This window comes from Pseudophryne corroboree, chromosome 2 (assembly GCF_028390025.1).
Source record: "Pseudophryne corroboree isolate aPseCor3 chromosome 2, aPseCor3.hap2, whole genome shotgun sequence".
Classification (NCBI taxonomy): domain Eukaryota; kingdom Metazoa; phylum Chordata; class Amphibia; order Anura; family Myobatrachidae; genus Pseudophryne; species Pseudophryne corroboree.
In genome coordinates this window covers 35,354,794-35,367,043 of record NC_086445.1, presented here as the reverse complement: position 1 = coordinate 35,367,043, position 12,250 = coordinate 35,354,794, and the positions used below count along the sequence as shown (strand labels likewise).

The window sequence follows — 12,250 nt, the reverse complement described above, 5'->3', positions numbered from 1 at the left end:
TGCCATTGTAGTCAGTGCGGAGATGATGGTATAACAGACAGGGAAAAGCACATGAGGAAAGAGGGCCTTGCACGTGAGAGCTAACAATATAATGGGGAGGGGAAGACGAGACAGTGGTGACGGGCAGTGAGCGAGGAGATAATAGTGGTGTGTTAGATTGAGAGCTGGATGGCTTTAATAAATAAGTGGGTCTTGAGAGCTGCCTCGAAGCTTTGGAGAGTCTGATAGGGAGAGGGAGGGAGTTCCAGTGGTGTGGTGAAGTCTCAGAGAAGTCCTGAAGTGGGAGGAGGTAAGCAGTTGGGAGGTGAGGTGGCAGTCATTGGAGGAGTGAAGTGGGAGTGTGGAGAGACAGAGAGAGATGAGGTTCGTAGGGAGGAACGCTTTGGGTGATGACTTATAGGTCAGTGTGAGGAGATTGATTTGTAAAGTGTCTGGGGGAGAGTGGAGCCAAACACCGTCCATTGACGTTGGAGACAGGGAGGCCAGATAGGAGGAGGTTATAGTAGTTTAGTCTGGAGATGACCAGTGGCTGGATGATTGTCTTCGTTGCCTTCATGGTGAGATTTCCATAGTAATATGCATGGTATATTTCGGGTTCTGTGTGGTTTATCTAATGTCTTTGCGATTCTATAGTCTACAGTTTTAGATTCAGCACTGTATGAAGGTTGCAAACTTTACCCCATTTATGTGATTCTGTACCATGTCTATCACAGAAGTGATGGGTAATGAGTTAAAATGCATTTTTACACCCAAAATGACAGAATATGATCTCTCGTAAACACAGGATTGCCCTGAGCTCCTGTCTGATGGAATCTAGTAGTGTTTGGACAGACCTCTAGTCTATTGCACACTGGTCCTCATCTCAGCCTCCCTGCCTCCTACAGGGGCCACACTGTTTCCCCCCCTGTGCTGTATAAGGGTATTTATTAAATCTTCTCTCGTCCTCTTTTCAGTCTTGTTTAATCAGATTCCAAACTCCAAAGCACCAGCACGTATGTTTTACCTAGCCTGCAGCCTCCACTCAGGGTAAACGTTGAAGGAAAAGTTACGTTTGACATTGATTAAAACCTGACGTCTCAATTGTACATACGTATAATAAAGCATAATTTTATCATACGATGAAGCAATCCGATCACTGTATATAGAGGGTTTATCTTAGTACTTTTGTCCCCAACAGGTCCGCACGCCTCCTCACACTATCCTGAGAAGATGCTTCAATGCTCGGAGTGTCAGCAATGTTTCCCTAATCATTCAGATTTCATCACTCATCAGCAAACGCATAGCGCCAGTAATCTGTATAGATGCTCAGCTTGTGGGGTGTGTTTCAGCTCCAGATTGACTTTTACTGCCCACCAGCAACTTCACGCAGAGGAAAAACTGTTTAATTGTTCTTACTGTGGGAAATGTTTTGACCAGAGGTCAGGTCTCCGGAACCATAAAAGGACTCACACCGGGGAGAGGCCATTTTTGTGCCCGGCATGCGGCAGATGTTTTGCGGACAGATCGTCTTTTGTTATGCACCAGCGGATCCACTCTGGCGAGAAGCCCTTTAAGTGCATGGAGTGCGGCAAACGTTTCGCCCAAAGATCCAACCTGGTGAAACATCACCGCATTCACACCGGGGAGAGACCGTTTGCATGTTCTCAGTGCGGCCGCTGTTTTTCTGATGGCTCAAATCTTGTTCGACACCAGAAAAGACACAACAGAGGGAAATCTTTTGTTTTCTAGGTGAATGAGCCGTGATTCAGATACATATGTAATAAGGCTGGTTTATTAACCAGATAAAATGTCATTCTCAGTGCTTGTTTGGCAGCTGAATGTAGGTTTTGACTGATCTCATATCCCTGGAACTGGGCATGTAAAAATGGTTGTGTTCAGTTACAAACCCATTTGACGATGGTCATGCTGGAAAGCGTTAAATCATTACGTTGCAGTCCCACCTTCTGCCGCTTTAGAATCACTCTCCCCATTCATTTACACTTTTACATTGTTATCCTAAAATACATGCTTCATGGGAGGTAGAAAAAAAAATCAAGTTTAATAAAGTACTCAAAAAGACAGTGCTCCCTCTTGTAATGCGGAGACTTTCACTTTGTTCTAAGCTAGCGAGCAGGGCCCTCCTACCTACTTTGTCTGTTGTTACCCAGTTATATTACTCTCTTGTTTCCAATTGGAAAGCGTAACCGAATATGCTGAAGCTATATAAATAATTGTAAATAAATAACTTTTCCTCACCTTTTATCTTATTCAATTAATCCTTTTCTGAAAACAAAATCCTGTGTTTACTGTGGTTGTTAAAATAGGTCCATGATTATGTATTATCTGCACTCGGTGAGCAAAAATCCGTTATTACCCCAACTCTTCCCATCACATTATGGTGTAGTTTTGCCCCCAAAGCCATGGTCCAAACTGGTAAAACCGGGCATTGTGCAAAAGTAGTCTGGTGATGTCACACAATCCGCATTTGCGCCATTCTACGACAAAGTGAGTCTTGAGTATTCTTCATAGTACACTGATACCCTTTCTCTTTAGTGCAGGATGGTTCTCAAACATCCAGGTTTTTATTTTCTGCCCAAATTATCCTAAATAAAAAAAAAAGCTAACGCTGCTCCTCCACTAGATGGCGCCCAATGGAGCAATTGCAGTGTTGCTCCGTGCTGGCAAGTGAAGCCGCCGGTGCTGACATTACTGTTGTATTGTTCCGTAGAAGTTCACCTATTTTGTATTGTGCGGAATGGTGTATTTGGGGTAGTGTTACTGTACTTCCAGAACACCTACCGAAGCGTCTAGTCTCCTGTAGCTACATGATTTGTAAATGTGTAAGTTGTTGCATTAACATGAAACCCCTGAATAATCACAATACGGGGCAATTCAATTAAGCAGTGGTTATGGTATCTGATTTCTGTTGGTAGCCTCAGCTACTGTGAGCAACCGTGTGTAACCGCCAGACCTCAGGTCCTGACCCGTTGTCTATTGCGCTTAATTGAATCTGCCCCAAAACTTGTTTTTGCTTTTCCAATGTAATAAATGTAACAGAATATATACAGAAGTTTATGTAAAAAATGTAAAGAATGAAAATATTTATTTTTGCATTGCGAAACGTGACGTGGTAAAGCTGTGCATTCCATTTACGGTACTGCAGTTATAAAACAAGAATGTGCTATTACTACCCAATAAATATCTCTATCAGGCCTGTATTTGGTCCCAGTTACAGACGCAAACCCCTGAAACAATTTGCAAATGAAAGCTATAGCCTTTATTTTCTCAGGAATGAGTTCACAAGAAATGGTTAGGGAGAGGAGAGAGGATGAAGAGGAATGAAGACGTGGGGGAAGCTTACCTAGAGTAAGGGAGGCTGAGGGGGAGGAAACGGAGAGAAAGAGAAGCAAAAGCTGTTGGAGGATCCTCACCGGTTATAATTGAAGAGTCTGCAATCCGCTGAGCGAGTCAAATGGCGAGAGAGAAATCTGGAAGACGTGGAGAAAAGGCAATAAGTGGAGAAACACTGATCACTCCCAGCAAGAAGTCACCGGTGGTGGCACAAGTTGACCAATCACGTCTTACCATCACCACCATTTTTTCCTGAAAAAACATTAAACCAATACCACCGAGGTTTGTAGAAAATAAGTTGGAAATTAAAAAAGTTATCATCTGTGCTGATGTAGCCGCCAGGAGTTCGGGATACAAAACCAGTTATGGATCCTTCTACTGGTAAATGCACATTGGTTCAGAACATGCTCACGGTAATGACCATACCGTATGTGTATATAAGCACCATGCACATTACAGCATCTGTATTGTGATCATTAGGATCCCGACTGGTGGTATGTTAAACGCTTCTCCCCTCCACAATGGGCAATAGCAGTGATGGTCAGATTCCAGCTTGTCAGAATGTTGAACCTAGGACATTTGCGTTAGTTGCATTTACCAGTGTGACTCTTCAATAAAAGCTCTCGCTCAGAGCGAAATGCGTTACAGGCTTAACGGACGATGTAATGTGACGTGTGACCACTGAGAAGGACGTATGTGATGTGACGTGTGAGCAATGAGAAGGACCTGTGTGGTGTGACCACTGAGAAGGGCGTCTGTGATGTGACGTGTGACCACTGAGAAGGACCTATGTGATGTGACGCGTGACCACTGAGAAGGACGTCTGTGATGTGACACTTGACCACTGAGAAGGACGTCTGTGATGTGACCCGTGACCACTGAGAAGGACGTCTGATGTGACCCGTGACCACTGAGAAGAACCTATGTGATGTGACGCGTGACCACTGTGAAGGACGTCTGTGATGTGACCCGTGACCACTGAGAAGAACCTATGTGATGTGACGCGTGACCACTGAGAAGGACGTCTGTGATGTGAACAAATATTAGGAATTTCTCTGCTCGGGTGATAACTAAGGTGCCCTGCAGCGCGTGTTTTCGAAATATGCTTCGTTATGTAAGAAACTTTCTTAATAAATAAATGCTTGGAGTTCTCGAACACTAATGCGCCAGCCGTCTGCTTTGTGGTTTCATTATTATCAGACTTCGGTTTATCAAACATTTATCTTAATTATTTCTAAATGATATTTTTTATGCCTATCTTATGATTTTATCCAAGGCAATTTTTTCATTTCCAGCTCGGCAATAAGTTACAATATCGCTAACAATGTAAACAAATTGCAACAAAGTGCCACATTAGGTCTAATCCTGTAACTTCCATTCTCTACAGGTTGAACCTGATGGCCAGTTTGCCTCTTTTCAACCTCACTGACTATGTAAACTATGTCTATGGTTTATCCCCTAAGAGTCTCTACAACGTAGCAATTAAAGCTTAAAGCTGGCGATGATTGTGAAAAGCAGACAACTAAATGTTGAGTGACTGTTGCTGTGTCAGGTACTAAATGATGGCCGATCGTTGTCTGGATTGTTCAACTTTCTAATTCGTCTGATCCATGCGATTGTTGTTCGGCCAACTGCAGGCTGTGAATGGAGATCGCCTCCATGTACGTGTGTATATTGACTGGAGGTCACAAGATATATCATGACCTTTATTTTCATGATGCTCAAATAGAACAGGAAGGGGAGCGCCTCCTGTCTAGATTCTTTCTTCAGTGCTACTACTCAGTGTGACTGTAGCACCAAGCGTTTTATTTGTGTGGTTTTAATGCATCTTAGACGCAAAGTAATGTAATAGGACGCACGAGCAGCTTCTGCTGATTAAAATAATATGCAGCATGCCTATATTCTGTGTGTGACTGCGACTGTATTTGCATACAAAATGATATGCTACAGTGTTTTCCTGGAACACACCACAACGTGGCATTTCGGATGCAGATAGAGCCTCAACTACACACAGAATATAGACATGCAGCATATTATATTAATTGTTATTTTCTATTATATTACTTTGCGTCTCACGCATTTTCATGGAAAAAAACCTGCAACAAAAGACACAGTGTTACCGTGTCCCGTAACGGCATGGCGCGACTTCAAGGGCTGTTTAATGTGACCGCAGCAAGGATGTAAGAGGACACATCTGTACAAATGTCGCTCATCATTTTGATCAATGCAAAGTAGTTCTGCCATTCCAGTTGTTTTTGTGTGAATGAATGACATTTTCATCGAATAAGACACTCAAGGGGGGCGTGGCTTGGAGGTTGTGTGAACAGGCTGCTATTCTGGTGAGCTCCCAGGGACCTGGGAGTTTTTGTATAAAAAAAGCAGCCTCCACACGAATATAACCCACCCTGAGTGCTTGGATCAACTCCCCAACGGGCTAGAGCAGGTGAAGAGTAAGAGCTGCGGAATCGGGGAGCCGGTTTCCTGGCTCCCGCGGATTGCGGCCTACTCGTTTCCCTGAAGCCGGGGACTAAATTTCTACACCAGCCTCAGCAGGAGAGTCGGCCTTTCCGGGACATCAGACGGACCTCCCTGCACCCTGCCCCTTGCTGGGACATCACCACTAACCTCACCGCATCGGTCCAGCAGTCCTTGCTGGCTGGCAGGGGAGATCCGGGACCGGATTGAAGCCGTGCCGCGCGCCCCGGAGCGCGGGTGGCGGCCATTTTGCGGAGGCCGAACGAGCGGAGGCGAGGCGGCGGTGACCCGGAGGAGACGTTGGGCGGCCCGAGGGGGTAAGAGACTGCAGCATTGGCCTCACAGAGGTGAATATATCTCTCCCCCCCGCGTGCTTTTGCCTGATACCAGCGGCGCACTGCTGCAGAGGACCGCGGGCCTGGCCGGGGCTCCCACCCCCCGCGTGCTAGAGAGTCAGAAAGCAGCAAACATAACAGACGTCCCCCCCTGTCCATCTGGGGTCTGGGATTAGCTGGGTGGCTCCAGGAGATACAGACCCCCCTGATTCACCCTACTCCACCAGCTTCTCTGCAGATATCTGTAGGTGTCTCATTGGACGGTGCAGGTGGTCGTCGGGGGAGTCCTACGACCAGCAGGTGCCCCACGTTAGACCTGGAAGCCGTGGGAAAGAAGCCCAGACAAGCACAGCGGTGGGGGCGAATACGACTGACAGGGTCATCCAACTGCACATTGAAATACCCAGAACCTTCTGTCTCCAAGTTATAATTTTCCTCCGGAGATCCCTGGGCTGGATCTAAACCCTTTACAACCGGTGGCCCGACCCCGATGGTACCTGGGGGGCCTGGGGTGCGGGACTGGAGTTCCCCCCAATGCTTCGTATGCACACGGAAGAAGATGCCTAGTCGCATAGTCCTGCTGGCCCTGTTCATGCCAATGTAAAACAAGCAGTCTCTTCTACCCATGCCAATATCTACGTGACATCTCGATGATCTCGGAGACAGCGGAGCCTCCAAATTTTCCTATTTAAGTGATCGGAACCGTCGACCTATTTCTCTTAGGCATTAGTATGCCTGCCAGATGCAGCAAGCCATCAAAGCCCGCACAGCAGCTTTCATTTTTCAAATCATCTCCAAGGATGTCGGGCTCTAAAACCACCGGACCCTCTACGACAGATACAATCCCGCAAACTCCCCCCTCCCTGGAGGTGCCCCCTTCCACCCCCAAAGCTGCCACAAGCCTGGACAATGTCAAAGATGGAGATGCTCTAACTGTGGGCACGATGAAACTACTTCTGTCTCGCTTCAAGGAGGACGTGGCAGCGGAATTTCGTACCACATTAACGGCGTGTCAACAATCCATAGATGACCTAGGTGGCCGCACTGACCATCTGGAAACTAAAATGGAGGAGGTCGTGGGGTCCCATAACAACCTGTTAGACGCCCATGACGCCTTGGAAGCAGAGGTGAAGCTTTTGCGGGACAAAGTCACAGATCTGGAGGACAGATCGCGTCGAAGCAATCTTAAATTGCGTGGAGTCCCCGAGTCTGTGTCACATAGCAGTTTACACGACTATGCCGTGGCCCTATTTAAAGCTCTATTACCCCAGTCCCCTTCGGCAGATCTCCTTATCGACCGAATACACCGGCTACCAAAGGCTAGAGCAGCACCAGGGGACGCGCCCAGAGATGTCCTAATGAAAATGCACTACTTCCACGTGAAGGAGGCCTTGCTAAAAGCATCAAGACCAACGTCAGACACATCTTCAGCCCTTAAAGGCCTTCAACTTTTCGGAGACTTGTCCGCAGCCACCCTCTATAAACGGCGTTCCTTTCACTCTATCACGACAGCTCTCAGGAAGGCGGATATCCCTTATCGCTGGGGTTTCCCCACCAAGCTGCTGATTCACCGAGATGGCTCCACTGTCTCTATTTCTACCGCAGATGAAGGAGCAAAGCTGCTCAAATCCTGGAACATTGTAGGACCCTCTGCGGACTCCTCACCCCGTCGACTTCAGCAGGACTGGTCTTCGGTGAAGTGAGGCGGCCTGCGCGGGATCGGAAAGCTCCCAATTATGCTACCTCTCTACTCCTCTCTGATGGCCCTCCAGTTATGATGATGGCACTGCCAGCTTTACCTCTACCCTTATCCGGGGGAACGTGATGTGCCGGGGGAGGCATTGAATGTAGCGGGCGATTAGTCCGTGTTTCAGAAGTATTCTTAGATTTGTATACTGTATTTTACTGGCTGTCTAGTTTGCTCTTTTCTCTTTCTTATAAGCGAGGTGCCTGGAGCTTCCCCGGACATGGCGGACCCCTACCAAAATTAATCTGTTGATATAACCCAGGTACTCGATATGTAGGGCGAACCGCTGGAGAGTCCCTAATGACTCTATTGATTTCATTGTTGGTTTATATGCCCTGTTTCCAGGTTGGACTGTTTTTGTTATGCATTTTATGTTCTTTATGTTCTATTTACTAACATGGGTATTTACATGCCCTAATAGTATCGAGATGTTCATGTGTTCTGCATAGTTTACAGTATAAAAGTATGGCAATGGGTAGGTGCTATGCCACTAACCCCCCCTTTAGCCTACACAGCCGCCTTATTATGGCGACTGGTTATGATCTCACGAGAGATCAATTCAGTTTTGTTTTTTTAATTTTTTTTCTGTCTTCCTTCCTGTTCCCAGATATGTTCCCCCCCCCCCCCCCCCTTTCAGGTATATCAGTTTAAACACGGAAATTGCTCAAGGGAATTATCAGTCTTAGTGGCAATAGATTATGGTTAACATAATCTCTATTAATGCCAAAGGGCTCAATTCTCCCCATAAACGAAGAGTAGCCTTGAATTTTTTTCATAAACTCAAGGCACAGGTGGTAGCAGTACAAGAGACCCACTTTCAGAGTCAAAATCCCCCCTCCTTCACTAATTCACGTTACCCCCACTGTTATATGGCAAACGGACCCGCCAAGAAAGCTGGCGTGGCTCTTCTTATAGCACAACACTGCTCGTTTGTTCTGTCCGATAAATATGAGGACCCAGACGGGAGATATTTAATCATAGTGGGCAAACTGGATAATGTAGAAACCACTTTGGTCTCGTGCTATGCACCTAATGCCAAACAAATTCCATTTCCTAGAACCTTCTGTAGAACTCTCAAGGAACATACTAGGGGAGCCCTTTTGATTTTAGGTGACTTTAATATGGTACTGGACCCTATTGTTGAACGCTCCCGTCCGACCCGGACCCTTCGTAGCAGTCCACCCCAGGAACCCACAGGCAAATTTGGTCAACTGCTAGCTGAGTACGCACTGTATGACGTTTGGAGGGCTAAACATCCGACAGAACGGGATTACACTTTCTATTCTCACGTACATAGTTCGTACTCACGAATAGACTTAGCACTAGCTGATAAATGGACACTAGCGGCTATTAGCAAGATAGACATATTACCTATGTCCTGGTCGGATCACTCACCGCTTATGGTTGTTTGGGATACCAGTAAAAGGGTGGTCCCTCATGCCCCCTGGAGAATGGGCCAACATTTGCTGACCCACCCTGAGGCTCTTCAGGCCATCCAGCAATCTCTAGATTTATATCTGTCCACTAACTGCCCCGAGGACACATCTGTCTTCACCCATTGGTGTTCTCTGAAAGCCGTGATTAGAGGTTCTGCAATTCAAAGTGCGGCTAGACTTAAACGCGATTATAGGAAGAGACAAGCCTCGGCCGAAAGAGAGGCCGCCCGGTTAGAAGCTGCACATAAAATTAGCCCCGATAATAAATCTCTTTATAAACAACTTCTCGGTGCCCGTGACAAAGTAAACACCTTTGCCCTAACCGAAGTTCACCGCAACCTGCAGCGGCTAAATCAAAAATATTATAGGCTGGGTAATAGGGCGGGACGGTTATTGGCGCGTAAATTGAGAGGGCGTAGAGCCAAGGAACGCATACATGCAATTCATACATCTTCTGGAGTCAAAGTAACTGATCCGGTTGAGATAGCTAATGCGTTTGCTGAATATTACTCGCAGCTGTATAACCTAAGAGATGACTCTGGTACCCCTCAGCCCACTCTGGCAGACATTACCGGATTCTTGGACGGGTTGACGCTCCCCAATATAGACTCCCAGACCCGCGAATCCCTCAATACTCCCTGGTCACTCGACGAAGTCGAAGCAGCCATTCACTCCTGTCCAGTAAATAAAGCCCCCGGCCCGGATGGGTACCCCTCCAGCTTCTACAAAACATTCAAATCAACCCTTACCCCACTCTTAACGTCAGTCTATAATGAAGCCACTGACTCCACATGTTTCCCGAAAGAGATGTTAGAGGCTCGAATAGTTACCATCCCTAAGCCAGGGAAATCCCCTACGGTGGTTCAGAATTACCGCCCAATAGCATTGCTGAACACCGACCTTAAATTGTTCGCCAAAATGGTTGCAAATAGGATCTCCCCTCTCCTGCCTAGTTTGATTAACCCGGATCAGGTGGGTTTTGTTCTGGGCAGGCAAGCGTCAGATAACACACGTAGGGTTATTTAACCTGATTGACCGCTGCCAGGCCCGGAACGAACCTCTCTTGCTTCTTTCCCTGGATGCAGAAAAAGCATTCGATAGGCTCCATTGGGATTATTTGAGGGTTACCCTAGGTCATTTTGGATTTGCGGTTAGGATACTGGACTCTATCTTTGCCTTGTACTCCTCCCCTTCGGCTTCGGTTTTCACCAATGGGTGCAGCTCCTCTATATTTAATATTACTAATGGGACCCGGCAGGGATGCCCACTATCACCCCTTATCTTTGTACTAGCTGTGGAACCGCTGGCAGAACGAATCAGGGTGTCAGACTTAATTGTGGGTCCAGAGGTGGGAGGGACACCACATAAAATATGTCTTTTTGCAGATGATATTCTGGTGTGTCTTAGAGAGCCCGAAACGTCCCTACCCCACTTACATTCTCTTTTAAACTCTTATGCAGCGGTCTCTTACTACAAACTGAACGCTACTAAGACTGAGGCCCTACCCGTAAATATCTCTGACAGCGCTCTTAGTCGTCTAAAGAATGACTATAAATATGCGTGGCAACTTAGATCGCTTAAATATCTGGGTGTTCATCTATCTAGGGGGCGGGACTTAATGGGGTGCAACTATGACCCGCTTTTTCGCGCATTTGAATTGTTAATTAAAGATTGGATGATGCAGGAGGTCTCCTGGGTCGGACGGGTGGCGGCAGCAAAGATGGTCCTTTTACCAAAATTGATGTACCTCTTTCGTACCATCCCTAGGGCTTTCCCTAAAGACGTTTGTAATAGATTCAATCGTCTATTGACTAAATATATATGGGGGGGCTTAAAGCCGAAAGTAGCAAAATCCACGTTGACTGCGTCAAAAGGTGCCGGGGGAGTAGCATATCCAGACTTGGAAAGATACCACATCGCCTGTCTGCTCACCCAAGCTAGAGATTGGTTCACCCAGGGCAATGTTAAACCGTGGGTATCCTTGGAACAAGACGCAATATCCCCCTACACACTATCGGATCTGTTATGGCTGCCCTTCAAATCAATCCCAGCCAGAGTTGCCGAGTGCTCAGCAGTTCACGCAACTTTGCTGGCATGGAAGGAAGTATCAAAGTCTTTCCCTCCTGGTGCTTTGCCCTCCCCCAAGTTGTCCCTCCACGCTATAGCCCTATTGATCCCAGATTTGCAATTACACCACTGGCGAACCCTGGGTCTCAACACTCTGAAAGATGTCATCCGAGACGGCGCCTTAGTCCCCTTCTCCCTACTCCAAGATCAATTTCAGGTACCCAAACAAGACTTTCATAAATATCTACAATTAAGACACTGGCTTCAGAGCTGCTCTCCAAGTCGGGCCCCACATACTGATCCCCCTAAAATACTGATGTCACTCCTAATACCCAGAGGCAACAGGGGAGGCATTTCCAGATGGTATCAGCATCTTGTAACCGAGTCTCATCATGGGGTCTTCCCTGCACAGACTAAATGGGAAAAAGACCTCCCAGCAGTCTTTACGGAAGATATCTGGAAATATATCTTTAAATCTTGTTTTAGAATTTCTAAATGTGTAAATCATTGTGAAATGTATTATAAACTGGTCCATAGGGTATATTTAACACCGGACCGTTTACACAAAATCTGGCCTGATGTCTCCGCTAGTTGCTGGAGAAACTGTGGGATGGTGGGCGATATTTTACACATTTTTTGGTTATGCCCGGTAATCCGGGCACTGTGGAGGGAAGTGTTCCTTTTCATGTCCCATATATTAGGAATGGTCCTTGTGCCTGACCCCCTCTTGGCACTCTTTCACTATTATGGGAAGGAGATGTCCAGCAGCGACAGATATATTCTAGGACATATCCTCATAGCTTCTAAAGCCGCCATAGCCTCCAAATGGAAGTCTGCGGTCATCCCCAATATTTCAATGA

The 12,250-nt window shown here is 46.6% G+C and overlaps 1 protein-coding gene across 16 annotated transcripts in view; it reads left to right on the top strand.

Moving 5' to 3' along the window:
• LOC134995275 (zinc finger protein 436-like) overlaps positions 1-12,250 on the top strand; it is a 213,255-nt gene that overhangs the window by 105,339 nt on the left and 95,666 nt on the right. For 2 of the 16 annotated variants that reach the window (XM_063951090.1, XM_063951079.1), the window contains one exon: positions 1,178-1,303. The exons of 13 other annotated variants lie outside the window; for them this stretch is intronic. In XM_063951090.1, the coding sequence (XP_063807160.1) occupies positions 1,178-1,205 (28 nt within the window). In that variant the 3' untranslated portion in view covers positions 1,206-1,303. Of the gene's footprint in view, positions 1-1,177; positions 2,235-12,250 lie in introns of those variants that run through there. One more of the 16 variants, XM_063951084.1, reaches the window with a different exon arrangement.